Source organism: Stegostoma tigrinum, chromosome 13 (assembly GCF_030684315.1).
Source record: "Stegostoma tigrinum isolate sSteTig4 chromosome 13, sSteTig4.hap1, whole genome shotgun sequence".
Taxonomy (NCBI): Eukaryota; Metazoa; Chordata; class Chondrichthyes; order Orectolobiformes; family Stegostomatidae; genus Stegostoma; species Stegostoma tigrinum.
This window is the reverse complement of record NC_081366.1, coordinates 35,297,148-35,324,876: the sequence shown is the minus strand read 5'-3', so window position 1 is coordinate 35,324,876 and position 27,729 is coordinate 35,297,148. Positions and strand designations below refer to the sequence as shown.

At 39.1% G+C, this 27,729-nt stretch overlaps 1 protein-coding gene across 2 annotated transcripts in view; it reads right to left on the bottom strand.

The window, feature by feature from the left end:
* The window catches only part of spock1 (SPARC (osteonectin), cwcv and kazal like domains proteoglycan 1), a 477,747-nt gene that overhangs the window by 317,073 nt on the left and 132,945 nt on the right, over positions 1 to 27,729 (bottom strand). For both annotated transcript variants that reach the window (XM_059650661.1, XM_048543447.2), the window contains exon 3: positions 5,466 to 5,511. In XM_059650661.1, the coding sequence (XP_059506644.1) occupies positions 5,466 to 5,511 (46 nt within the window). The remainder of the gene's footprint in view (positions 1 to 5,465; positions 5,512 to 27,729) is intronic.

Here is a 27,729-nt window from a genome sequence, read left to right as displayed (position 1 = left end):
ACATTGTTTAAATGTTCAGGAATGTCACGTGTCATGTAACCATTACAGACCGTAGTGGATTGTTTCAATGGTGATGAGTGTTAGTGCCGTATGTTATCTGAACTCTAAGGACTGTTCCTGCCTTGCAACAATGTGTTTGCAACTGTTTATGTACTGTGTCATGACAGTGATAAATATGTACTATAAAATTTTAAGTGCTATCACCTAACTTTTATACTCATTTCATTGCATAAAATGTTTTTAAGAAAAGGACAAACACTGTCATAAAGTGCCTGCTGTGATCAACTGTCCACAGATTGAAGCATGTCTAGATTTCCAATGAAACCACATGCACTGAAGTTATTACCTTTTCAACAGATATTGAATCCAGGAAACTGAGTCAATGTCAAATAAATTGCATTTCCTCTTTTGATTCACACTGGTGTGATAAGCAAAAATATTGGACATCACTTCAATTGTCTAGCTTAGAAGGACAATAAATGCAGAATAGGAATGTACAAACAGCAGTTGCTTGTGGACAGTAGAGTGAACGAAGAAAAAAAGATTATAACAACAAGAGCTGGAATTATTTTTCTCCCCTTGCTTCTCTGATCATCTCAGGAGATGGCTTATGATGGAAAAGTGAATTGGTGGAATAATAATTATTATAATACTCTGGCTTTAAGAGATATATTTTGTCCTGGTTTCTTTACGAAAAGTCATTGAGGCAGAGGTAACTAGTGGTCTGATAAAGTATTAAAATAAACAGCTTGTGAGACTTCAGGTTTTTTAAAAGTTGAAACTATAGAAGCAGCCTGAATGGGTGGGGTCAAGCACCTACTGAACCAGGATTTTTAGTTTAGCTTTCCATAGCAGTTGATGGGTCTTAAAGCTGGATGTGGAAGCTCTTTTTCCTCTCTATGTTAAAGCTAAAAACTTGGATATTCTTCCTGCCGATAGAATTACATGTCAGACAATCTATTTTACTGAATTGGCCTTTGTCAAGGGTAAGCTTATGGGATATCTATATTGGAACAGTTAATAAGTAGTTATTATTTTGTTCAGTGTTTTGGTAGAGTTACAGATAAACCAATTTTTTTTTATTTTGTCTGTATTTTAACTTTCATGCATTAATGGTTACTTTTACAGTATTGCATGCAATCCTGGTCTCCCTCTGATAGGCTGGATGTTGTGAAACTAGAAAGGGTTCAGAAAAGATTTATGAGAATGTTGCCGGGGTTGGAAGATTTGAGTTATAGGCAGAGGCTGAATAGACTGGGGCTATTTTCCTGGTGCACTGGGGGCTGAGGGGTGACCTTATAGAGGTTTATAAAATCATGAGGGGAGTGAACAGGTTAAATAGGCAAGGACTTTTCCCTGGGGTTGGGGAGTCCAGGACTAGAGGGCATACGTTTAAGGTCAGAGGGGAAGGATGTAAAAGGGACCTAAGGGGCAACTGTTTTGTGCAGAGGATGGTGCATGTATGGAATGAACTGCCAAAGAAAGTTGTGAAGGCTGGTATGATTACAACATTCAGAAAACATTTGGATGGGTATATGAATAGAAAGAGGTTAGAGGGATATAGACCAAATGCTGGCAAATGGGACTAGATTTAAATAGGATATCTGGTTGGCATGGATGAGTTGACTGAAGGGTGTGTTTCCATGCTATATATCTCTATGATTGTATGACTATTAAAGTGCGTTTTACGCCTGATAATTTGACGAATCGAATTGTATCTGTAATGCAACACCTGACAGTTGCCTTTACAATAAGAAAATGCTAGGGTCTGGGCTATTTCTTTGGCATGTTTTGAGGGGGATTTGGTCTGGTCCATTACACAATTCATCTCAAACTTGAAGATACCTACAATCTTCACCACTCACCAAGAATACTTGTCTACATTTAAACATCTTTGGCCTTCTGATAAAAATGTAACACACTAGGACTCTAAGAACTTTTAAGCTACGCCGTCTTCATTCTTCTTGTCTGCAGTAGACACTGCATCATTTTTAAAAATAATATTTGTGTTTGTTGTCTCATTTTGTTAAACTTTTTCTCACAGTTAGTTGTGGATCAGACCAAACTCCCTGAAAATATATCAAGAAGATAGCCCATGCCCCAAAGTTTTCTTATTTTTAAAAGCTAGGGTAAGGTGACAGGAGGTGCAATTCGATTAGACAAACTACAAGTCTTTAAGCAAAACACACTTTATTCTCATACTATAATTAAAACAAAAGGAAGAAGAACTGGAATAGCTTAAATCTACTGGAAAACTAAACAGCAACTGTTCCAATGAAGTATCATCCCATAAACACACCCTTGGCAAAGGCAAATTCGGTAAAATAGATTGTCTCACTTGTGATTCTCCAGACCAGGAGGAAAGAATATCAACAGAAAACTCAGTGACAGGACTTAAGCATTTTTCTGGAGCAGGCAAAGATACGTAGCAGCTTCCAAACCACAAGAGAAAGTTAAAATAAAATCTTGGCTCTGTGGGAGCTTGACCCCGTGCCTTCATACTGTTCCTATTGTTCCAATATTGAAAAAATCCCAAGGCGTTGGAACAGGTGCTCGACATCTCCATCTCAACCCCTCCATGAAGAAACCAGGACAAAATACACTCCTTAAAGCATTAATTGTCATCACAGTAGATTATAAAACTCCTCTTTCTTTCATACAAAAAACCAGTAATTGGCTTCTTAGTTTTGACTGATATTTCATTTTAATTTAAATGTGATAATTGCTTGCTAAAATAAATCAAAATATTTGTTGCAACCAATTGAAAGATGATTAAAAGGACGGGTGTCAAATGGCCCTCACTCCCCTGCTCATAACAGTTGTAGAGAAAATGAAGGCCACCCCCAAATTCTGCAGTTGTCTGGACTGAACTGTACATTGCAGCATTCCAGACTGGTGCTTTATCACTGGAGTCCACTTCGACTAAACTGTCTTTTCAGTTTGCCAGAAAACTATTGCACAGGCAATACTCACAGGCTAATCCTTTTCCTAATATACTCAAGTTTTTGTGGTATGATTAATTGTGCAGTTGTACTTGCCATAATGACTTGTCAAAGCTGTAATTCCTACATTCATTTTCAAGTCACGTGATTTGTAAATCTATATTTGTTGCATTGACCAGTTGATTGAATTCAATAACAGTATGTTACAACTGACTTAATGATTTTAACTGAAACATAATCTAAGTAAATGTTCAAATAAATTGAAGTTTGGCAATTTAAGCGTAAGCCTCAGTACTATGGTGTTGTCCTGAAAACAGCATTACAGCTAACTATTATCCTCAGTTGTTTACGTCCCAGGTACAGGCACACTCCAAATTTTCTCCTTCTCAAACTTGCTGATCTATCTGTGCCCATCTTTCTGCTTCCCCTTAGACAGTTTATAGCTTTCTGGGCTCAGCACTGAGTTCAACAACTTCAGACCATGAACTCTACTGTACTATTCTCATTCCACGTCATGGAAACTGTCCATATGTTGCTTTTACACTTCTGCTTTCAGTTAGAGCTGATCTATAGGTGAAGTCACCATAATCCCAGAGGGCCTTACCCTTCTTTTTAATCACCTCACTAGAGAGAGACAGAGATAGAGAAGTAACTGGTGATGGTTTAACCTGTGGGTCACCTCACCCCAGGCACGAAGAGGGTTTCAAAAGGCAGGACCTTCATAATGGCCTCAGTCAGTGTGGGAATTGAACTGGCACTATTTGTGTTGCAAACCAGCTGTCCAGGCAACTAATCAACTTCTAGCTGACCTCTACACTGCTAGCAACACCCACTCTGCATCTATGCTTATATGCCACCACACATGATTGGTGGGCGTGGAGAATTGTACAGAAAACTGCCCATCAAAGTGTAAAAGGTAACTCATTCATTAAAGGCAGAAATTCATGGATAGGCTTATTTTCCCACTAGCCTATGATTTAAATTCGATATGGTATGCCTCCCTTATTTAATGAAACTTACTCAAGTGACTCTCATAGCTTCAAAAACTTGGCTGGCAATTTAAGACTCACTGGTGCAGACTTCTGGATTTCGAGGAGGTTGAGTCACAGGCTGATAGATTATTCTTGGAAAGTTTTTTCTATGTAGAAACTTGACATTCTGAGGTGCAGAGCCTCTGACAGGAAATTCAGATTGCAAAAATACTGGGTTCAAAATCGAAAGTGGTAGCAAACAATCAAGGTGCAGAGGGACTATCCTTTAAAGTGCCATCTTAGGTCTGAATCACAAAGAACAGGACATATAGGAGGCTGTGGAACTGCAGCGGTAGTGGCAAAATGAGAATCATCTCTTATGTTTTCATCTTCGAGCACGAGACGAGGAGAGCTGGCTTCTCTGTAACCTTACCAAATGCAGCTCATTAACTCAGTTGAACCCACTGATGAGCGATTGCACAGGGGCCTTCTCCCTTCTCGCATGTCTTTCTGCCTGGAGCATTAGAAATTTAAAAAATTGGTTGAAGATTTAAATTGAAGAACTTTCTCAGAAAATGAGAACTATTTCCAACACTAACATGGAGTTGGTAGCCCTTTAAAAGTCTCCATATGACGATCAGAGGATGCAGCCATCCCAGTATTGGAGCCGACTGCTGCCAATATGATCCAAAGAGCAAGCCTGTGTCTCTCACACACACGAGGCCTGCTGCAGTGTAATCAGGTTCAATTGACCACAAGGACACCTGATAACATCTGGGCCCACTGTGGTTACCACAAGGGAAGGAATAAATCCAGGCCCACAGCAATTCCTCTCCTTAAACTGGAGTACAACCTAAACATTCTTGACTTAAAAATGAATTTGTGTAGTTTGCCTTTCAATGTTTTACAGCTACTGCATAATATTCTAGTGATACAAGTGATGGTTATTGAAGTAGAATCATTTTTTTAAAAAAATTATTTTGTTATCATTTTACTCGCTGTATTCATAATTTCACTTACAATGTGTTTCTGCATACACCACACTTCAAATCCCAAGTTGTGAAAAGAATAAAACCACCACTGTTATTGATCTACACCTGCAAGAACTATGCATTTGTGTGAATGTATCTGTGACCAACGAAGAAATAAGAGGCATTGATTCTGGTAATTATACACACTGCCAGGCTCAGAAAATACTTGTAGATTTCACAAAAATCAATTTCATTGAAGATTCTTCAGGCGTAATTCAAAGGCTGTTTCAATATTCAGACTCACCTCAAATTTATATTGCACTATACAAAAAAATCCACGTTTCACTTTTATGCCTTTGTTTCTATGCAACATGTAAAATGGTTTGAATTATATGTGAACAGATAAAATTTTTAAAAAAGTAATGGTATTTTATATGAAAGAAAGCAAAAAATGTTCTTTTAAAATTATTTACACATCTTTTCACGTTTCTGAGATAGGTAAACTTCATTTTTTTAAAAAGTAATGATGTTACCTGCTTGAACTTCAATTCAAAATTAACTAGTCATTCCAAACGGCATACCTTGATCAAACGGCTTGTTAGGATTCCAGCTTCTGAAATAATCATCCTAAGACAAAAAAGAGAAATTCAAAAGTCAACAAATTCCTAATAATTTTACTCTATCATGATATTTTCTTAAGATCTTTAAAAGACAAACAGTACAAGTGAATAAAACATGTCTATGTAATGGCATAGCTAACTTCTAAATAGCTGTAGATTTCACTTCAGCATTAGACTGCTAAATCAGGAGTGCTATCCATTTGGTGAATCACCTTGCTGTGCTGGAAAGACTTGTGTAATTTGATGATCCCTTCAGTGTGCAGTCAGGAGCTGGTAAGGGCAGGCGGGTTATGGCCAGTCAAAATGGAAAAAGTCCTCAATGACAGAGCAGGTGAGGAAAGACTGTTTTGGCTAAAGGCAAGTTGCATTGAGTGTTTTGAAGGGATTTGTGCCACAAGGTCCACAGGCATACTTCACAGTATCTTACCAAATGCAGCTCATTAACTACCTTGCGTAACCCCATGGCATCCCTTGTGCCCAGCTCTAGTCAAATCTTACCTCATGTCATTTCTGGGGCAACACTGGATAAGAGGTTGGCATCTCTTGCACCTGCAACAACTTTAAAGCACACTGTGCACCCAAGCAAGCACTGTTCATCTGGAGCAGACCTGTACTGTTCCTGACATGTCGCCAAGGTATGACAGACTGGGGGAAACTGTATTGCGAGCAGGAACAAGGTGACATGGTGGACAGGGTGATGCAAAGGTGAGGCATCACCTTCTTACAGGATTGCACCAAGTTAATGTCCTTGTCCAATCTGCCAGCATCTTCTCTCTGATACCTCACATCTGCTTGATCTTTGCTACTGCTCGCACTTTGCAACAAGGCTCACACTCCACTACTCTCACTATTGTCTGCAACATCTTCCCTCACTCACTGTCATCCATTCAACCACTGACAACACTAACCCTGCGTGCTCTCTTGCCGCCTACTCATTTGCTTAGTCCAAAGTAACAGCTATACCATCCACACTAATCTCCCTTAATATTTGTGTCTCTTTCATTTCAGGAGGGTGACAGTTCCCAAACGGCAGAAGGAGTCAAGGCGGGTGGTGGGCAGCCTGATGCCTTGCCCCTTATGATGTTAGGACCTTGATGCCGACTGCCCTGAGAGACTGACTGACCATGAAGAAGACCCTGAACTGGTCCTGGAGGTTACTGTTTACTTACGGTGGCAGAGCCCCCTAGCCAACAGACATCTCTCTTGAACTCAGTGAGGACTGGTGTTAACCACAAGAAGCTTTCATGTCTGCCCTAAATGGGGCAGCAGTATTATCAGCCTGGTATCTCTGGCTTAGGGGGCAAAGAGCAAAAAAGGCAAAGCCAGACAAGCATGGAAGAGATGTTGTGACAATCCCAGGTAGGCTCAGCGTGAGTGAGTGCTGTGACAGGAAAAAAACTGGCTGGAGGTGCAGTCTGGTCCAGTTCATGTATGTCCCTGAATGCACAGTGTCCTTGTTGCAGCATTACAAATGAGAGTTGCCAGTGCAGCCCAAGATGCAGCACTGAAGTGCAGCAGTACAGTATGAGTGAATCGGAGATGTGCCATGGGAATCATAAAGGCTGGCATATATCAGTTGCACCCTCAAATGGACATGGGCTGCATGCGTTTCATGCCCATGGAGCAGGCCCTGAGATAGTCATGTTCGTGTCCAATGTGGTAGTCCTTTGTAAGAAGCAGCAAGATGAAGCCAACAGTTACTCACTCTGAACCTCTCTGTTGAGAATTCTCGATGTCCAGTTTGTATTGCACATTTAGTAAGATAGGTAGCTGAACATTAATGAGGCAAGCTTGGCCATCAACAAGGAATTCGATCCTGTGTGTCGCACCAGCTCAAAAGTGGGAGAAGGCTGCAGTAGCAAAGTCAAGCACATCACCCAAAAGTGACACCATCCAGTCAAATTTGTGTATACAATGACTGTGGCCCAATGTTCCCACGCTAAACAAAATAATTCACAGTCTTCTACCAGAGTCCATTTGCTAGGTGCTGTGGATGATAATTGTCCGTGGGGACAGGAGGGCCTGTGAACTCGGGTGCCTGTAATCATAAATCTGCATACAAGTGACAGATGCATGAGAGTTGTTGAACAGTGGTATCTTTGGACTGCAGCATCTGTGACTATGAATCATCTGCTCAACCTAAGTGGAAGAGGACTAGAAAAGGGGGCCCTACAAAAGTGGTTGGTCCTACTTTCTAGTGACTGGAGTCTCTTATGGAGTCACCATCTTTGTGGTGAAAGAAAGAAAACACTAAAATTTGGAATCTTGAACATTAGAATACTTAGAAAATTTTATGGGAGAGTGTCTGGAGATAAAATAAAACTATAATTGCATCAGCTACCAGTACTCCACAGTGACATCACCACCCTCAGTGAGACCTGTTTTCCTCAGAAGGGGCAGTTGAGGAACTATAAAAGGGGTACACATTTTGTTGAAAAAGTGGCCTTTGTCACCACAGAGTTGACAGTCCTGAAATAGGATTTTTAATGCAGTGCCATATTTCCTCAATTGTAAAAGTGAAAGATTCATGACACTCCACCAGATCAGTCGCAATCAATATGCTACCATTGTCACTGATTATTCACTGACCTTCAACTCCAATGAGGATGATAAGGAAAAATTCTACCCTGACCTGATGTAGTTTTCACTGCTATCCATAAAGAAGGAAAGCGCATCTTTCTGAGGGACTTTAACTTGAATGTCTGGAACAGAACCATGGGAACAAAAAAGAGGTTGGAAAGAGCCAATACAAATGGTGTCCTCCTACTGATGACTTTTGCTCAGAATGGTTTCATTCAAACACTCTGTATTCTCACTCAGTCACCAAAGTTGGGATCAAACTCTTCTGCCAGACAGATGAATATAAAACTGTGTGGAAGCATCCAGAGGCAAAGGATCAGATGCTCCTTGATCATCTGGAAAATCTGCGCATATCCAGCTCAATTCCAGAACAGGAGGATCAAAAATAAGCCAGGTGTAACAGGACCTGTACCTACATTATTGTCAGTTGGACTGATGATGGAAACAATGCTGGAAGAGGTGACGGCGAAAAACTAAAACGAGCAGCTTTCATTGCCTGAGAAAATAAGCCAAGGTTGCAAGCCAAGAAGGCAACATCCCGAATGCTCAACCCAAAGCTCTGAGACAAAGTGTTATGATAAATATCATGCAGTTAGAAGAGAAAGCCCAAGATAATCAATTATAAGCCCACTTCTTGATATGCAAGACTTCTTTGGAGTTATTAGGACCATCAATTGATGAAAGACAAATGAACAAAATCCATTTTGCTCACAGGATGGTGCTTCTCTTCTCAAAGATGACAATATCATCTGTCAATACTGGAAAAACACACTTGGAATGATTCCTTCATTGTGAACCCAAAGTGACAACAACCACTCTCCAGACTATTGCCTGGTACATTGTGGTGGAATCCATGGGTGAACCAACATCAAAGGGAGAGCAGAACCTTGAAACAGATGAAAAATAGCAAAGCCTGTCACATTGACAATATTCCAGCTGAGATTTTGAAAGTTATTGGACTTTGCTCACATCAAGACTCATAAATTTGGAAAGAAAAATAATTAACTATGGAATGTCAGCAATGTGACAATTGTAATGATTTTCAAGGTGAAAAATTGTGCTTTGGAAATTCTCAAGCTAATTCCCACTTGTCCACAGCATGGAAAATCCTGAAATCTATTCTCCTGAATAATTTTCCTGGAACTGGGTATATCCTCCCAAACACAAAGTATAGATTTTGATCTTCCAGAGAAAGCTCAAGCATCATCTTTGCAAGTCACTCAATTTGTTTTGCAATTGTGCATACAAGAGACTTGGGCTACTCTTGCATGTTGCCAAAACTGAACTGTATCAACCCACACCTGGTCAACCAAATATTCCAGCACCTCCTAAACACGTTCTGAAAGAAATTCAAGGCTATGTTGAGCATTTGTGATATCTTAACATCTACTTCTTGCAAAGGCCACCGGTGACAAGAAGATACGCCATTGGAGCTGTGCCTGTCATTGACAAATTATAACAAGGAGTGTTTAACAACCAGACATTTACGAGTCAACAGAAGTTGTACTGTATAATGTGGTTATTGGCACTACACTCAACAAATTGAGTAACTTGCTAATTGGGTGTAAAGTGAGCAACTACACTACAGTTTTCTACATACTGTAAGCCACGCATGTCTATTATATTCAGCTTAATTTTGGCATGGAGATGACTGAGATTAAAAAATATTCCCATCTAGGCAATATTTAATATTCCAGAGGCAGCTGGCTTTTGATGAAGTGATAGCCGCTATAACCATCCCTATGTATATATTGTCCCATTAGCTGGACAGAACCGCTACATGTGGTGAATACAGCCAGGAGGATGTTGCTTTGGGAGTGCTGTAAGCTCTTAAAATCTCATGGCATTTAACCCAATATGGACAAGGAATGCTACTGATTATCAACTGGTATACTTTCCTCAACTAATTAATCAATACTCTTCCATTTTGAACACTACTTGGGAGAAACATCAAAAGTTCGAAAGGCACAGAGTACATTTTGGGAATTTCAGTGTCTATCACTAAGAATAACCTGATAGTACCAGAGCTGATGAAGATGGCTGAGTCCTAAAGATCATATCTGTTCGACTAGACCAGTGACAAATGATGAGGGAACCAACAAGAGAAAGAAAGCCGACTTGAACTCATCTATTTAGCAGTGAGATCTGTACCGAGAATCAGTACCACACAAGGTGATAAAGAAATGGCCTCATTAAGCCTCTGCCACACTTTCAGCATTCAGTGGAAGAGCTGTCAAACAAATGCTGCAATCGTTCTTGTAACCAGCTCCACAAGCATTCAGGCAATACTCCTAAAGCACAATCAACTTTGATAGATTGAACACTGGGATAGATTGAACGCTGGCTAAAAATCATCTTCATTGCGAGGCCCTCCTTTTCCAACACTCAAATATTTTCCTACTCTCGAAAGCAGAGGGGGTGAAGTCTATGGTGAGGGAAAGATGAACTTTTGAAGCTGTTTCAGTTTTAGCAATATCAACTCAATATTAATTTGTTCAGTATTTTACCATTCATATAATTTGTTCAGTAATTTATTCTGTAATCCAAGATGGTGCCAAAACATGGCGATATTATGCACTTTTCACTATACCTAGGTACAAGTGACAATATAATCCAAGAAAATATAGTCAACAAAGATAAATAGATGGGCAACTTTCTAGGAGAGGATAAAGGAAGCACTCTGGAGCCCCACTTGATGTGTGGCAGTAATGACATTAATAACTGGGAGGAGCTTGCCACCAATCGTTCAAAATGGTGACAACTTGTCCATTAAACTGCATCACGTTTTGAGTGGCAATATCTTAATGATGAGGCAGGGTGGTGCCATAAAATGAAAAAAAATTGAAGTAAATCCTGCAATCTGGATCCCACTACCTTGTGGGACATCTTGCCCCTTTTTGCCTAAGAATCCATGGGTCAGGAATTGGCTTGTTCTTTCCTAGGAGGACCCCTGGCAGAAAGATACAAACCTGAATAGATATCACCTGAAGTCGAGGAAGAATCAATGTCTAAAGTAGGAGGATGAGCTTCGTGAAGAATGACAATTATATATAAAAACAACGTGACCAATTGTCAAGTACTAGAACTAACTGAAGTGTGTGGTCCGCTGATCTCTTTATATTATATAATATTGAATCTTCTAAATGTTAAAACAGGTTAAGAATTCTTTCATAAAGAAGATAACAAAATGTGAGGCTGGATGAACACAGCAGGCCCAGCAGCATCTCAGGAGCACAAAAGCTGATGTTTCGGGCCTAGACCCTTCATCAGAGAGGTGATAGCCCGAAACGTCAGCTTTTGTGCTCCTGAGATGCTGCTGGGCCTGCTGTGTTCATCCAGCCTCACATTTTATTATCTTGGATTCTCCAGCATCTGCAGTTCCCATTATCACTTTCATAAAGAAGTGTTCTTTATATTGCATTTAAAAGAACTATGGCAATAACACAAAACAAAAGTCTACAGATGCTGGGACTACTGGCGGCACAGTGGCTCAGAGGTTAGCAGTGCTGCCTCACCGGGCTAGGAACCTGGGTTTGATTCTGCCCTCTGGCCACTGTCTGTGTGGACTTTGCACATTCTCCTCTTGTCTGTGTGGGTTTTATCCAAATGCTCCGGTTTCCTCCCAGAGTCCAAAGATGTGAAGGTTAAGTGGATTGGCTGTGCTAAGTTGCCCATAGTGTCCTGGGATTTGCAGACAGGGTGGGATAGTCATGTGAAATGCAAGGTTACAGGGATAGAGTTGGTCTAGGTAGAAGGCGTTTCAGAGGTCAATGCGGGCTTGATGGGCCGAATGGCCTGCTTCCACACTGTAGGGATTCTGTGAGAAAGATAGAAATTGCTGGTGAAATTTGATAGATGAGGCAGCATCCAGGGAAAGAAAGCACAGTCAACATTTCAAATCCAACTTTACATTTCAAGTCGTATAAGAATATGACGAGCAGTTGACTGACTACTATTCAGAGTATGCAGTCCCAATCTTTATAAAGCTCAATGTAGCAACAAAAACTGACACCGGCCAAGTAGAATGTAATTGTGATGCCCTGAAAATGATCTCTCTACCTAACCTTCTGCTTTGTCAACAGGATACGAAAGGTCAGAATTGTAACACATTTAGGAATCATCCAAAATTGCCAAAGACAGAGCAGAAAGCTATTCTGAGGAGGCATCATTCAATGCTATACACAAATATATCTGAAATTAAATTTAAACTCTCTAGACTTAGTGGTTTGGAAGGGAGATGGCAGTAAAATGATACCGAACTAAGTGTTCAGTTTGGGACTACAGGTCTATCCTCTGTATTGTGCTCCCACTCAATTTGAGGACACAGGTTCAAGGAATTCAGAGCAACACAAGAACAAACATTCAGCAAAGTTCAGTGTGGAATGAACTTCCAGAAGAAGTGATGGATGCAGGCACAGTCGAAACATTTGAAAGACATTTGGATAAGTACACAAGGAAGAAATGTTTATAAGAATATTGGCCAAGTGCAGGCAGAAGGGACTAGTTTAGTTCGGGATTATTTTCGGCATGGACTGGTTGGACTGAAGGATCTGTTTCTGTGCTATATGACTCTATGACTTTATGAAAGCACAAGTGAAAGTGCTCTGCTAACTCTACAGCACACATCCCAAGGGCAGAAGGGGCTATTATTAGCTGAGTTGCAGATTCAAATGATCTTTCTCATCTGCACCAAACCAAGAGTTGAAAAATCCAAATAACCAACAGGCTAGTAATCATTTACATATCTTTCAAAATATCACAGGATTTCAGCAGTAGATGAGATGAGCACATGTACTAACTTAAATTACCTTGTTTCTGAACTGTGTGAGCAGGCAATATAGTAATAGCTCATTACATGCACCATTCTCCAACATAGATTCAATCCTGAACTACTTGGTACAGTGTAAAAGGTAATTGAACATGACAATAGCACCAATATAAGCAGAAAATATGCAATCAGTATAACACTTAAAGTAATAAGAATCATCATTTAAAAAAATTCAAAATTTCATAGCAATATTCAATTTTAGAAAAGGTAATTTATTAGCTTCTCATGAACCCATTAAGTATCCTGTGTATTTTTAATAAATACTTGAACTCCAGAAAAAGTTGTGAGGTTGACACATACTGTAGCGCCTATCAAAAATCAAATAGATATGAAGTTCAAAAAAAGGTACAAACCTCTACCTCCTGTATAGGTAAGCAGAACAAAACACAGGAAAAAGAAAGTGTTACAATATTAGAACAAATGCAGGTATTATGAATCATAGAATGTCAAAATACAGGATATCATTGAGCCCATCATGCCTGTACCGATTCTTTGAAAGAGCAATTCAAATTAGTCGCACCTCCCCACTGTTTCTCAGAAAATCTTCTCTCTTTTAAGAGCTTATCCAATTTTTTTTGAAAGTATTGAATCTACGTCATCATCCTTTCAGGCAGTGAATTCTAGATTACAATAAATCACTTTTGCTTTTGTAGTTTTGCATGTCAGCTCTGGTTCTTATACCAATTATGTCACATCTGTGTCCTCTAGCCCCAAACTCATCTGAAACAATTTCTTTTTATTTAGTCTCATCAAAACCCTCTTCCTCTAGTCTTTCCATATAATTGATGCCTTTCATCCCTAATAATATTCTAATAAATGTGTTCTGCAACTTCGCTAAGGGACTGGCATCTTTCCTGAAGTGTGATACCCAGAATTGGCCACAACTTTTTTAGGCTGGGCCTAACTGATACTTTACAAAGGTTAACATTATCTCCTTTCTTCTGAACTCATGCCAGTCATTATAGAGCCGGAATTTCTGTATACTTTCTTAACCATCATCTCAAATTGTCTTGCTGACTTCAAAGACTTGACTGCATACCCTCAGGTCTTTATGCTCCTGTACCCCTTCTTAAACTTCAGCCATTTAGCTTATATTACTTCTGCTTATTTTTCGTATGCTTCTCTGTTTTGAGATTTTTTTAATTCCAGGTTTAAAGGGAAAATGCTTCTGTACAGCATTGTACAGTATCAGCAACATTATGATCACATTTCTTAGAGCAGGCATCCTATCATGGCTACAAGCTTATCATAGCAGAGTGGAAACATAGAGGTTGATGTACACTCCCACTCTTCCATACCTTGTTTCCATTTCCAAGGAAGTATCTGGCACAGCATCTGATTTGACTGCCACTTATCCTGTCTATATTGCCAGAAACAAGGGATGAGGAAGCAATTCCAATTCAGCTGCTTACAGAACTATTCAGAAATAAACATCACATTGAAGCACGCTTAAATCTACCCTGATTTATTGTTTAAAATAACTGGTTCAAATAGAATTAGTTTAACAAAGTATCAGATGTTGTTAACAAAATATGCAGACATTTTAACAAAATATTTTACCAAGCACCAAAATTGGCAAAAGGTTCCAGATCCCACTGATTTTTCAGTATTCGTAAATGGGTAGCACATGAACCATTTTGGAAACCTGTTCCATTGTTTTTTTTATCTTCTGTTTGCTTTCTTTATCTTCCCCATTTCCCAGTGGCTGGTTATATCGGAAATGTGTACATTTGCAGAATGATAACTAGCCTCTCTGCAATGTGCCTCACTGTTTGTATTGCTTGAATTGTGAATGCAAGAATTGTTATTTGGACCATAAGACTATAAGATATTGGAGCAAAATTAGGCTATTTGGCCTATTGAGTCTGTTCTGCCATTCCGTCATGCCTGATATATTTCTCAACCTTATTCTCCTGCCTTCTCCCCATAACCTTTGATCCCCTCACCGATCAAGAGCTTATCTATTTCTGTCTTAAACATGCTCAATAACTTGCCTTCTACAGCTCTCTGTGGCAATGAATTTCACAGATTAATCACCCTCTGGCTGAAGAAATTAACCCAGACTTACAATGTTTAATACTATTCAGAAAACGGAAGGAAACTTTCATGAGAGCTGGGATGTATACAGTTTGGCTTTTCACAGCTACAGTGAGAATGTCACAATTATTGAAGAAATTACATTTTGCAATCCGCAAAGAGGCTTAATTTGATGACCCTGCAAACCATCAACCAACTACGCAGGCCTGATATATCAGGAATCATTCTTTTATTTCTCCATAAGACACCCTACAGGAAGACAGGAAACTGTTCGACAATTTTTAAAAGCAAGGGACAGGGGTATGCTCAAAGGAACTACTAGACTGTATAATTACTCGATATTCTTCAGATGCATTCAAATATTTATGGATTGCGCAGGAAGCCACATGGTTTGAAAATGTCTACAGTCAACAATGTTCTCCTTCAAACTCAAGCCAATTTTTTCAGAGCAGCTAAGATCACAGAAATGGTGACTATGGGGTAATACACCACCTTTCCTACTCCTGGCCAGAAGTTCTGTTTAACACTATTTTCTGAAAAAGAAGAGAAAATACAAAAAGAAACTATCTGAAATGTAATTTTTCCCGATGTTATGATCCCAGTTATTACAGAAAATGCAAATCCCAGACTGAAATCTGGCTTGATAGATCATATTTTGCATTTCTTTCATTTTAATGAGGCAGTCTTTTGCTGAAATTTATGCACATAATATTACAGCTTTGGTTTAACAATAAAACTGAAGATTATTATGTAAAAGAAATGAAGATAAAATAGAATAAACTAAGCTCTTTATAAATACTAAAAATTTAAGGATTTCAAAATAGATGGTAAAACCACTATCCCATTAATTCCAACATCTTTTTTCATTACTCAAACACCAAAGAGAATGCCTTTCTCCAGTCCACATTGGATTTGATTTATCTGTAGCTTCCATTCCCAGCTGTGAGAATCAGATAGCTTCTTCCTTGGTTATGTTTATACCTTTTCAGCTTCAAATAGCCCCTTTTTGGGTTTTAACCAAACACGTCTGATCTGGAACTCTTAAACTAAACACCTTACACTGAGATAACTGATTTATAACAATTCTAAACTACTTGATCTCTCGCTAAGGAGCAACTGCTATTCATATCCAACTTCAACTAAGAACCCTGTGTGAGTGTCCAAAGTGAAACTTAAAACAAAACCTTTTTCAAGTTCAATTTACCCAAGCCTCCAACACATTCCATGATCTTACACCTGAGAGCTTAATGTACTACATCATTCATTTTATTTGCTCATAAACTCAACCAAAACAAAAAAAAATTCCCAAAACTCTGTCTCTGAGGCTGTTTGTGCCATGGCCACTTGAATAATTAAACCCCTTTAGACACACAGAAAACCCATAAGCCACCAGTTCAAATTCAAACATGCAGACTGTAAACTAAATGGTGACAAAGTATATATATTCGACACCTTTAAAATGCAACTTAGCTCAGAGAAACAAAATAAGATGAGGCAAAGCAAGGGAACAGATCAGCATTCAAAAACAATAACTGCAAAAGCTAAGCAGAAAACTAAGACAGAGAAATTAAAAGATAAATTACTGCAAAGACTATGAAGGGATAAAAACCTATTTAAAATGGCTAATTAAATAGGGAAGGCAATACTGTCTGAAAAGGATTAAACTTGTCCTCAGATTAAACTCTTCACTTATTTGGCAAAGTAATATAGAGTTTGTACTTTAAGTATTTCAGTTCTTTCTGCACCTTAGTTATTGACATTATCACCAATGTGAACTTCAAATTAATAAATCAGCTGAAACAGAATTAAACGACTATTATGCTACTGACCTGGCTTTATACAAATTGCCAATTCATCTGATTAAAAATATTCGGATGAGGTTTGTTGGTTAGAACACTGTCTTTTCAATTCTCTGCTCATTTCAAATTTATCTCAAATTGCTGAGTGGAAGTTCCTGTGTGCTGGTCGTAAGGATTCTGACATTTCATGTTTAGAACTTCACGTACTTCCAGCAAGGGGAAAGCAGCACTTGCAGTCATTCCCTTATGTTGCAACAGCATTTTAGAAAACTTAATGTGTTGTAAAGAACATTGAGATGTCCGCAAGCCGTGAAAGATGCTGTGTAAATATACATGTTTTCCTTTCTTTTCGGTCTGGTGCTAAAAAAAGAACATTTTCTATTGACTTGGAATTATTAGCATTCTGCATTTGGGTCAAGGAGAGAAGGTTCATATAACTATTTTGATATGCTAGACAAAAATGGGGTAATGTGGAAATGACTCTTTAAGAATGAACTACAGAAGCACTGAAGGTTTGTGACATCATTTTTAGCCACAGCGATAAAACTGACACGCAAAATCACAAAATCTTTGTAAAATGGTTTGTAAGGCATTATGTAACTTGAACTTAATATGTTTATTTTTAGCCAGGAGTGAACTGATTGGCTACTTCAAATATCTGTCAATTTGGTCTAGGCCCGAAACATCAGCCTTCCTACACCTCTGATGCTGCTTGGCCTGCTGTGTTCATCCAACTCTACACCTCGTTATCTCAGATTCTCCAGCACCTGCAGTCCCTACTACCTCTCAAAGATTTCCGTCAACTTTAGAAACCCATCGTTGCAAATCAACACTTACTATTATTGGTATGTATTTATGCATTGACCAGAAAATTAATTTCTCACACATCATTGCTTTCTAAGCAAATAGAAAAGAAAACTTTCCCACTAGTTTACTGCAAATTAAAAATGTTCCAATTTCAAATAAACTTGTCTTATTTAATCTTCATAGAAATGTGTTCTTCTAAATTTAAGTAATGAAAACCATTAAAAAAATTATAAAATTGAGTTAATCATTTAGGCAGATTAGCAAAATCAAGATTACCAACACAAAAAAGTATGTGTAAATGGATAATATTTATAAATTGACTGCTAAAAACTTGACATGTCTGTTATATATTTCCATATTTAGAATTAAAGGTTACTGGAACAGTATCTCAAGTTTGCCATTTAATTGTAGTTTCCAAAACTGTACAGTTGTTTGAACATAATTCAGAATTTATGCCAACTAATGTAATTTTAAAGAGGCCATTTTAATATACCAATTGGTTTGGAAAACTTTACAAGGTACATTTTGCATTATTAGTTCAAATCTGGCTTTCTTCAATTCTCTTATGAGCATCTCTAAGAGTCCCACATCACCTCTTGGGGAAGGCTCGCTGTCTCAAGTACATAAGCTCTTCAAGACAGCTACCAACCAGTCAGAGATGGCAGCTGCTGGATGCACCCATAGAGGCCCAGTGGGATGATGGTGGGTGGGACGGTAGTCACAAAGCAGGCGTCCTGAGAGAGAAGAGTGGCATCAGAGTAACAGGCCCTCAGCATGATTTCCTTGCTCCCCTCCATACCAAAGTTCCCAATGCCAGCTATCATGGCCAGGCTCTTAGTGCCAAACAATGAGCAAGCTCATGACAAGCACAAGGACTTGCTTTTCAGGCATCCCACATGGCAACTCCCATACACATTAGAATAAGGCCCTAATGTGCGTATTCATTGTCTGGTTAGGGGCTCCAAATATTATCCAGGCAGGAAAGTCATCCTTGAGCCTTCCAATCCCCAGATAGTTCAGTTGGATGCAGCAGGGCCCCCATCTCCAATCCTATTAAATGCTCCTCTCTCACCTTCAAACTCACTGCTGGGGCTATGAGGGTTACAAAAGAACAATAAGGTAATCATGTATGGCATATTAGCTCTATATTCTTACATTGTTGAGGGGAAGAGGAAGAACTGGCAATATAAGTAAAGTGGGAGATTAAGGGGAAATGAACAAGATACAAGAACAGGAAAAGGAATTAAGAGATCTGAAAGGCTTTCTGTTTCTAAAGTTTTCAATATATTCCTAGATAACGGAGAAAGTGCAACAATATTAGTAATGAACCTACAAAATGACTCATCAGGCATTAGTTGAGTAATGAAGTAATAAGATTTTTCATCCAAAAACATAAAAGATTTGAGTACTGTTAAAAAGGACACATTCTGACAAATTTTGTCTAGTATTTACTAGGATAATTTGCAAATAATACCAAAGTAAAGGGAAAACAATATCCATATTGTACAAGAGGTTGACAAGTAGATTCTGCTTTGTAGAAACATTTCCATGGAGAATGCAACAGTTGCAATATTTGACAGTTAATTGCCAAGCTTTGTTTAAAAGCTTTGTTCATTAGACCAGGGATCGGCTTGAGAAGTGAACCAGAGAACCAGATAGTGGGAACTGCCAATGCTGGAGAATCTGAGATAACAAGGTATAGAGTTGGATCAACTAAGCAGGCCAAACAGCATCAGAGGAGCAGGAAAGCTGATGTTTCAGGTCTGGACCCTTCTCCAGAACCAGTGAACCAACTCATTTTGTTGAGTTGAAACATGCACAATGTACGCACATGTTCTTTCTGTCTCCAAAGTACAGGGCACTTTATAATAATATATGTAGTTTTTAGTAAATACAACTTTACTATACTGCAAGCTTGACTGTCAGTCATAAATTGTGGGACAGCATAATTCCTTGCACAGTCAGGATTATATAGCAAATTATGCCCAATTGTGGAGTCATATCGCATTTTGACACTGGATTGTGAGTTTTTCAAGTACAGACTGATTCAGTAGTGTAGTGATTGTAATAAGATCAGCCAGACTGGGGATGTTAATCTTGTCCAATCAGGGAGCTCTGGCTGCCAGATTAACAGGGGACTGTCACAGTTCCTGTCACTCTGATAGCTGACTCCAAATGGGTTGGTACTGAAGTCAAGGACTGTTCATGTGTAAATAAAAGGTGACTTGGTGACAGGTCAGCCATGATCTCAGCCATGGTAGAGTTATTTCAGTGCCAATGAGAGTAAAGCACATTCCTGAAGAAACTCACTTGCAAAAGTTATCTTTTAGTGTGTTCAGCATTTCTTACATCATGCCTTTGTTTGGCAAACTAGACTTGTTCAACTGGGCCCAGTATGTGGAAAGAATGCATTTCTTTTCCAGGCAAATGACATTGTGCCAGATGAAAAGCAATGAGTAATTCTCCTGACAGCCTGTGGAGATGCAGCTTTTTCCATTATTAGGAGCCTAACTTTCCGTGACAAAACCACATACTAAAACCTTTCAAGAATAGACAGATGCAGTTGAGAAATATTAAAAACTCAAGTCTCTTCTAATTCAGAGACACTATCATTTTTACTCAGTAATTTGAGAACTAGGGGAATATGTACTACGATTTTTGACCAGGTTAAGAAGACTGGCAGAAGGCTGTGACTTTAATTTAACCCATTTATGAGATATTAAGAGTCCGTTCGGTATGTGGGATTAATTATGTAACCAGGCAAAACCACTACTAGCTGAAGTCAAACTGAATTTCTAACAGGTGCTACAATTGGTTTTATCATCAAAAAATGTGGCAATTGGAGCATATGAGTTGCATGATGTTCCAATGGACATGGGCATCCTCCCCAGTTTGACTGAGCTTGGAGACACCACTTGAGTGAAGACAATTGCACAGCCTTATTCAGACATGTCCTGAACAAAGGCACTCTCGGTCGGCCCACAGCAAAACCCCGAAACCTAGCCAAGCCTCAACCAAAGTGGAAAAGCTTTCTTCAGAATCCTGGCCAGTAAGCCATTGTTGTTGCTGCTGGTGTGCAGACTTGAGGCAGCAAAAGAGTCCGACTGGACTTAAACTGAGTAAGGCAACTCATAGGTCAGTATCCAGGAAGTGCACACCCTGGAACATTCACTTGCATCTGGTTTGGAACAGTTAAATTGCTCACCCAATATCCAAATCAGAACTAATCAAATTAAATGTCTAGTTAAATAGTCACCCAGTTTTAATGGAGGTTGATTCTGGTGTGGATGTGTCAGTGATCACAGAACTGGCTTTTAACAAAATTTGGTCTGGACTCCAAACTTTAAGTTTGCACAAGACCTTGACTAGGCTGAGGACCTATACCGGGAAATCTATACTGATTAAGGGTAAAACTTTGGTTCCAGTCTCGTATGAAAAGCAACTGGTTCAGTAACTGTAGTAAAAGGCATGGACCCAAGCTTTTTGGAGCAAAATTGGTTGCAAGAGATTGACTTAGTTTGGCTCAACATATTTCTAACTGAAAAAGGATGCCTGAGTGAACTAAATTAACAAAGTGAAAATAAGTGAAATAAATCCTATATAAATACCTGGATGAAGGTCTAGGGATTATCAGAGGAGCTGAGGCCACCTTGCATGTTGACCAGGAAGCAATTCCATGAATCTGCAACACCCACCCTGTGCCATTTGCCTTACGGGCAAAAATAGAGGCAGAAATCAGCCGGCTGGAAAGGGAAGGAATCATCAAACCAGTCCAGTTTGTGGAATGGGCAGCACCGGTCATATTAATTTTGAAGCTTGATGGATCAGTTCATCTTTGAGAGGATTTTAAACAAACAGTAAACTGCTGGATAAATTCCCAATCCCTCATATAGAGGATTCATTCGCAAAGCTGGCAATCTTTCATGAAACTGGACATCAGCCACACTTACTTGTAATTGTGTTTAGATTCCCAAAAGTGTGCTACATTTAATACTCATAAGGATTTGTACCAATATACGAAACAGGCATTTGGGGATATCATTAGCCTGTTCAATTTTTCAGCAGATAATGGAGAACATTCTGCAAGGTTCACCTCTGGTTGCCATTTATTTGTATGATATTCTAATAACAGGCAAAACTATTAAGGAACACATAGAGAACTCGGATGCAATCCTAACATGTGTCTCCCAGGTCGGGGTATGCCTTAAAAGGGAAAAAATGTGTGTTCCAGGCCCAGTCCCCACCACAGGTGACCTATTTGGGCTACAGAGTCAACAAAAGCAGGTTATACCTTTCAGAAGTTAAAGTGAGGGCAATCAAAGGTGCCCTAGCTCCCACATCCATCCAAGAGCTTAGGTCACTTCTTGGGCAGGTATGTTATTATGGAAAGTTCATATAAACCCTGGCCTCCATCCTGCCACCTTAAAGGGTCAGCCTTGGAAATGGTAACATACACAACCCTAGCTTTCAGTGAAGTAAAGAAACAACTACCACCCTCTAAGATGTTGACAAAATACAATCCCAAGAAAGATCTGATATTGACACACAACACTTCCCCATGTGGAATCAGTGGTTGTATTAGCTCATAGATGGGCCAATGGAGAGGAACGTCCAGTAGTGTATGCATCCAGGACTTTGGCTAATGGAGAGTGCAAATATACCCTGACAGAAGAAGAAGTATTGGCATCTTATTTTGAGTCAGGAAGCTCTACCAATGCCTTTATAGATGAAAATGTGTAATAATCATGGATCACAAGCCCATGCTTGGAATGCTTAAAGGGGACAAGGCAGTGCCACCCATAGGTTTGGGCCAAGTTCAGCAGTGGGGTCTAATACTAAGTCCTTGTACGTTGGAACACCATCCTGCAGGCTGAGTAGTGAATGCAAATCAGCCTATGTCCTTGGTCTCAGAAGGAAAAGGAGGTAGTGATTGTAACGAGGTCAGCCAGCTGGACCTCATAGAATATGAGTTCCATGACTGGGGTTTTTAATCTGATCCAGTCAGAGAGCCCTGGTTGATAGATAAAAAGGTCACTGTCAAAAATACTGACACTTTGATAGCTGACTCTGAAGAGGCAGTACGAATGTCAAGGGCTCTTCATGTGTAAATAAAGCAACACTTGGTTATGAGATTCCAGCCTCTGTTCGGTTATTTCAGGTATGATCAATACTTTAAATGCTCTGACCAGCCTAAAGAATCTGCTGTTTGATATGATCTTTATCTCTGGGATATATGGCCTACCCTATATGCGTGGTAATTCAGCAAGGGAAGTTATCAGGACTGGAGCCCATGTCTTCCTGCTCCCATGTTATATTATAAGCAGGGAAAACCTTAACAGCAAAGCCTTCACTAGGCTGCCATTGAGCTGTTGAGTAGATCAATTAGGGACCATGTGTCATGTATCAAGCATTTGTAAATGCTGAGAGGGCTCAATGCTGTGTGAGGAGACTGTCCGGTGTGGTAAACAAAGTGGGTACTTGACTGGTTTTCAGTGGGGTCCTCCTTGATGGACAATCAGTGGCCCACAGATACTTCCTCCATGTTGGCAGCAATGGTCCCCACTGCAAACTAGTCTCTGACGTGGCAACAATCTCACTCACCAGGATTTTCCTGCCTGGTCCCAGGTTCCACATAAGTATTTCCATGTCTTTCAGGGGCCTTGGTATGACTCAGGAGTCATGGCTGTCAACATTGCAGAACTGTCAGCCCTTTGACTGTGTTGGCAGCTCTCGGGCTAGGTGCTTGGTCCCAGGATCAGCTGGTTAATTGGTTGCTGTTGGCAGAATGCCATCCCATGGTAATCTTGCCATGAAGTGAAAAGTTCAGGCCCACGGCACTTGAATACAAACGTAGCTCTCATACTGCAGATAAATGTGCAGGGCTCTATTTGAAAAGGTTCTGCATTACAGTATCATATAGCTTTTCTATGCTTTAGTACATCAATATCTTATTCCAGGTGACCATTATGGACATGTTTACGATACAGTTTAGACTGCAGAATATTGTAGAATATTTGAAGCACTCTATTTCCAGCTTTTATAATGATAATTCATTGTTCTAACATTATGCAAACAATAGGCTCCACACGCCCCAGATAAATGTGTGATTAGACTCCAACTGCACTGCTCAGAGCTTACGAAAAGAGCAAGTCTACAAAAAGCCAACACAACTAATGAGGATGTTATAAAGGTCAATTTTCAGCAAATAAACACCACTTTGTCTTGCTGCAAGTCTAGCTGCTGGACTGCATATTTTCTTCGCCTTTGAAAAATTTTGCACAGCAGCAACTCAATATTTAGAGGCATACAAAGAGAAATGTGTATGAATTAGATTCTCCCATTTTGCAGACATTGTGTTAAATGTATGTATTACAAAAATGCACAGAAGATCGAATACAAACACATTGAGCATTCATAAATGAGCTTCTCCAAAAGAAAAGCAGACTTCAACAAACTACTTGTTTTTATTTATCACAGCATTGTACAACAGCAAGAAGGCTATGATGGAGCTGTATATCTAAGGATAGTTAGATCACAGCTGGAATACTGTGTGCCATTCTGGCTGCCACACTATTGGAAGGATGTGATTGCAAAGGTAAGGATACAGAACACGTTCACCAGGATGTTGCCTGGGCTGCAGCATTTCACTATGAAGAGAGACTAAATAGGTTGGATGTGCTTTTTTTGGAGTAAAGAAGGCTGAGAGGGATCTGAGGGGCACAGACAGGGTAGATGGGGAAAAAACCTTTCTCCATAATAACTAGGGGGCACAGCTTCGGCTATGAAGTAGGATCCTTCAAGAGATTTGAGGAATGATTTTATCACCCCAAGGGTTGTGGATATCTGGAACTCATGCCTGAAAAGTGATAAAGATAGAAACCCTCTAGACATTGAAGAATTATTTAGATGAGCACTTGAAACAGTGTAGCATATAATGTTAAGGAACAAGGAATTAGAATAGGTGGATGGATGTATAACATTCTGGGAGACATATTAGCTCCTGCATAATTTCTGGATTTTCCCTTTACGATGGTAAACTTAGCATTAAATGTTTAAAATTTCTCCAGTAAGTAACATTGTGGAGATGGAACACAGTTTAGAAATGCATTAACATTCTGCAGTTTATCAATGATTTCAAACTGAACACTGAGTCAGCCAGTTCAACTGTATATGATTACAGTTTAGTGAAGCTGGGAATCACCCCTCCAACTCCCCAAATTATGTCTACCATCTACAAGCAGCAGTCAGGGGTATGACGGAATAGTCTTCAATTGCCAGGATTAGTGAAGCTCCAACAATACTCGAGAAGCTTGGCTCCATCTAGGACAAAGGAGCCCACTGATTGGTACCCCACTCTGCACCTTCCACGTTCACTCCCTTCACTGCATTTCGTCACATCAGTGCATAGCATATACAAGATGCACTCCAGCAACTCACCAACAGTCGTTCAACAGCATCTTCCAAACCTGCAACCTCTACTGTCTGGATGAACAATAGCAATACTATGGCAAAACCACCAAGTGCAAGTTTCTCTTGCAGTAACAGAGCACATTAATTTGGAACTATATCAGCATTCCGACACTATGTTGCTAAATCCTGGGGTTCCTTCCTTAACAACAAAGTGGGCGTACCTACCCTGGATCTTGCAGCAACTAAAGAAGGCACAACCAATTTAAGGCAATTAAAGATAGTCAATAAATGGTGATCGTGCCAGAAAAATACAAATGAATCAAAATGAATATGGGTTAAACCTTAAATCTTTTAAAAAAATGACTAAAAATGTTGGAACATAATTCTGGAATCATGAACCATTACAGGCAGGCCATGTTCATGGATGTAATTCTGTCAGAAAATAACAGAACATGCCAACAGAGGTTGATCAAGGGAAATCTGGCCAGACAAAGGTTACAGCACAAAAATGTACAATTAGTTTTGTCCAAGTGTTTTTACACAGCAGAAGCAAAATGGGTAATGCTATGTTCCTATTCACGCTAATGTTCAACAACTATCTAATTCCTCTTTAACAGAATTTTGGACTGTTTCTTAACAGTCTGTGGAAAAAAAAATTCAAAGAATTATCACATCCTTGGGCTGAATGGCCTCCTGCTGTGCTGTGTGATTCTTTATACTTCATGATTCTATTTTCATATAAATATTAACTGTAGCACTGATTTGGGTTGCTTCAGCTCGTATGCATGTATGTTTTTCCCCAATAACTTGAAATATTCACTCCAAGGTTGTTTGATTGTTAGTAAATATTTTGTTGTAATTAACTGAGATTAACTAAGTCAGTTTGTGTGTTAGAAGTGTTAACGTTCAGAGTTGGGTACTAGAGATTAGTTTGCAGCAATATATATTCATAATTAGGTTATAGTATGAGATAGTTTTTCTGAGAACTAATATCTTCTAAGTTTCCTCAAAATGTTTAAATAATATTTAGTTTATAATAGAAATGATGCAGTCATAACTGATTTTTGAGTCTGAAGTTAACAAGCTCTATTCAATTATAGCTGGTGGTGGTTCAATTCTGCAAAATGAGTTTTCTGCCCAAATTAGCACAGGATGGACAATATAAACCAATGAAAATGTGCGTACAAAACAATTTCTTTTCAAAGCATGGATTAAAAGCATTTGAGAATTCACTAGCATTGATCAACTCAACACATTAGTTTGATCATGAATCCACCTGATGTTTCATTTTCCTTACTATTACACTCAAAAGCACAGGATTTCCTATTGCATTTACAGTGAAATCCAATAAGAACACTGGAGATATATTGAAAGGGATATTTTGTTTACACCAATCCCACTTTAAACAGAAGTTGCCTGTAAACTTGGGCCAGACGTTCCTGTCCAACAAAACTCAGAATGCTTCTAAGTCATCTTAAATGTCAAATGAAATCAATCCAGCAAGATCACTTTGTCCTCTTTCTTTAATAATGCCTTCTTAAATCCATTTTCTGCTCTGCCAACTTCTTCTGACCATAAATGGACTCAATATAGATTGCAACACCGAGCAATAGCTGCAATATCAGCAAGGTATGGATGATTTGTGAAACTTGTGGTGGCTTGGGTAATATCTGAACAGAATTTCCTTGCTACTTTTGTTACAAAAACAACACTGCATGTTACAAGCATTTCCTGATATTTTAGTTTTGTTTTATTAGAGCTGTGAATCAAACTGGCGTAGTTTTATTGACAAAATAATTATCTTATAACATTAAATACCAGCATTGATTATGCATGTCTCTGATCAAGCCATTATTCAAATAACATGCCCTGTCCAAAGCGGATGTTACCAAGTTCCATTTATTATATCAACCTTAATCGACCGTTAATGCAAGCCTTTATTATCAATTATCGAAATATGAATTTCTTACAGTGCTATCATCTGACTGTCAATGAGAATCGATAAATTTGTTTGTACAATAAACTTTAAGTTGTGGAAATCACAAATCTAACATTTCAGATTATATAGATTAGTAAAACAGCAATTCAATTTAAATTTCTCTAGTATCTCAAACAAAGAATCATGGAGTATATTGGATCTTTTTTTGCACACAGCAAGATGATGTGGAATGCTTGACCCAGAGACATAGAGATGTACAGCACAGAAACAGACCCTATCGTCCAACTCGTCCATGCAAGATTTCCCAAGTTAATCTAGACCCATTGGTACTGTTTTTATAAGCTTTTGCTTTGTTTCTGTAACTTAAAAAAAATCAAAAGCAATGGTACTTTAAATGCAAGAAAGGAGAAAGGAGGAGATCTAGTGTCAGGAGAGGTCACGTGGGAGGTCAGAGAATGGCTTGAAAGTTAGAAAGTACAAGCATCTCTGGAATTCAGAGTTTGGTCCAAGAAAAACAAATAGTGAAATTTCCCAGCTGGCCTTGGATAGACCTCATTACCTGAAAAGATAGTGAAAACTGGATCAAAAATAAAAGGGTTATGGGGAAACAGCAGGGTTGTGCGTCCTTAAAAGAGTTGGCATAAGTGTCTTAGGTTAAATGCCTCTTGCTGTGCTTCACAATTCTGTAAAATCTAGAAAAAACCAGAAGCTAGGTTGAAGAGGTGGGATTTAATTATGTTCTTAAAGGTGCATTGAGAAGCAGAAAATCAAAGAAACGTAAGGAAGATAATCTAAAACTGAGGACTCGGGCACCTGAAGACATGA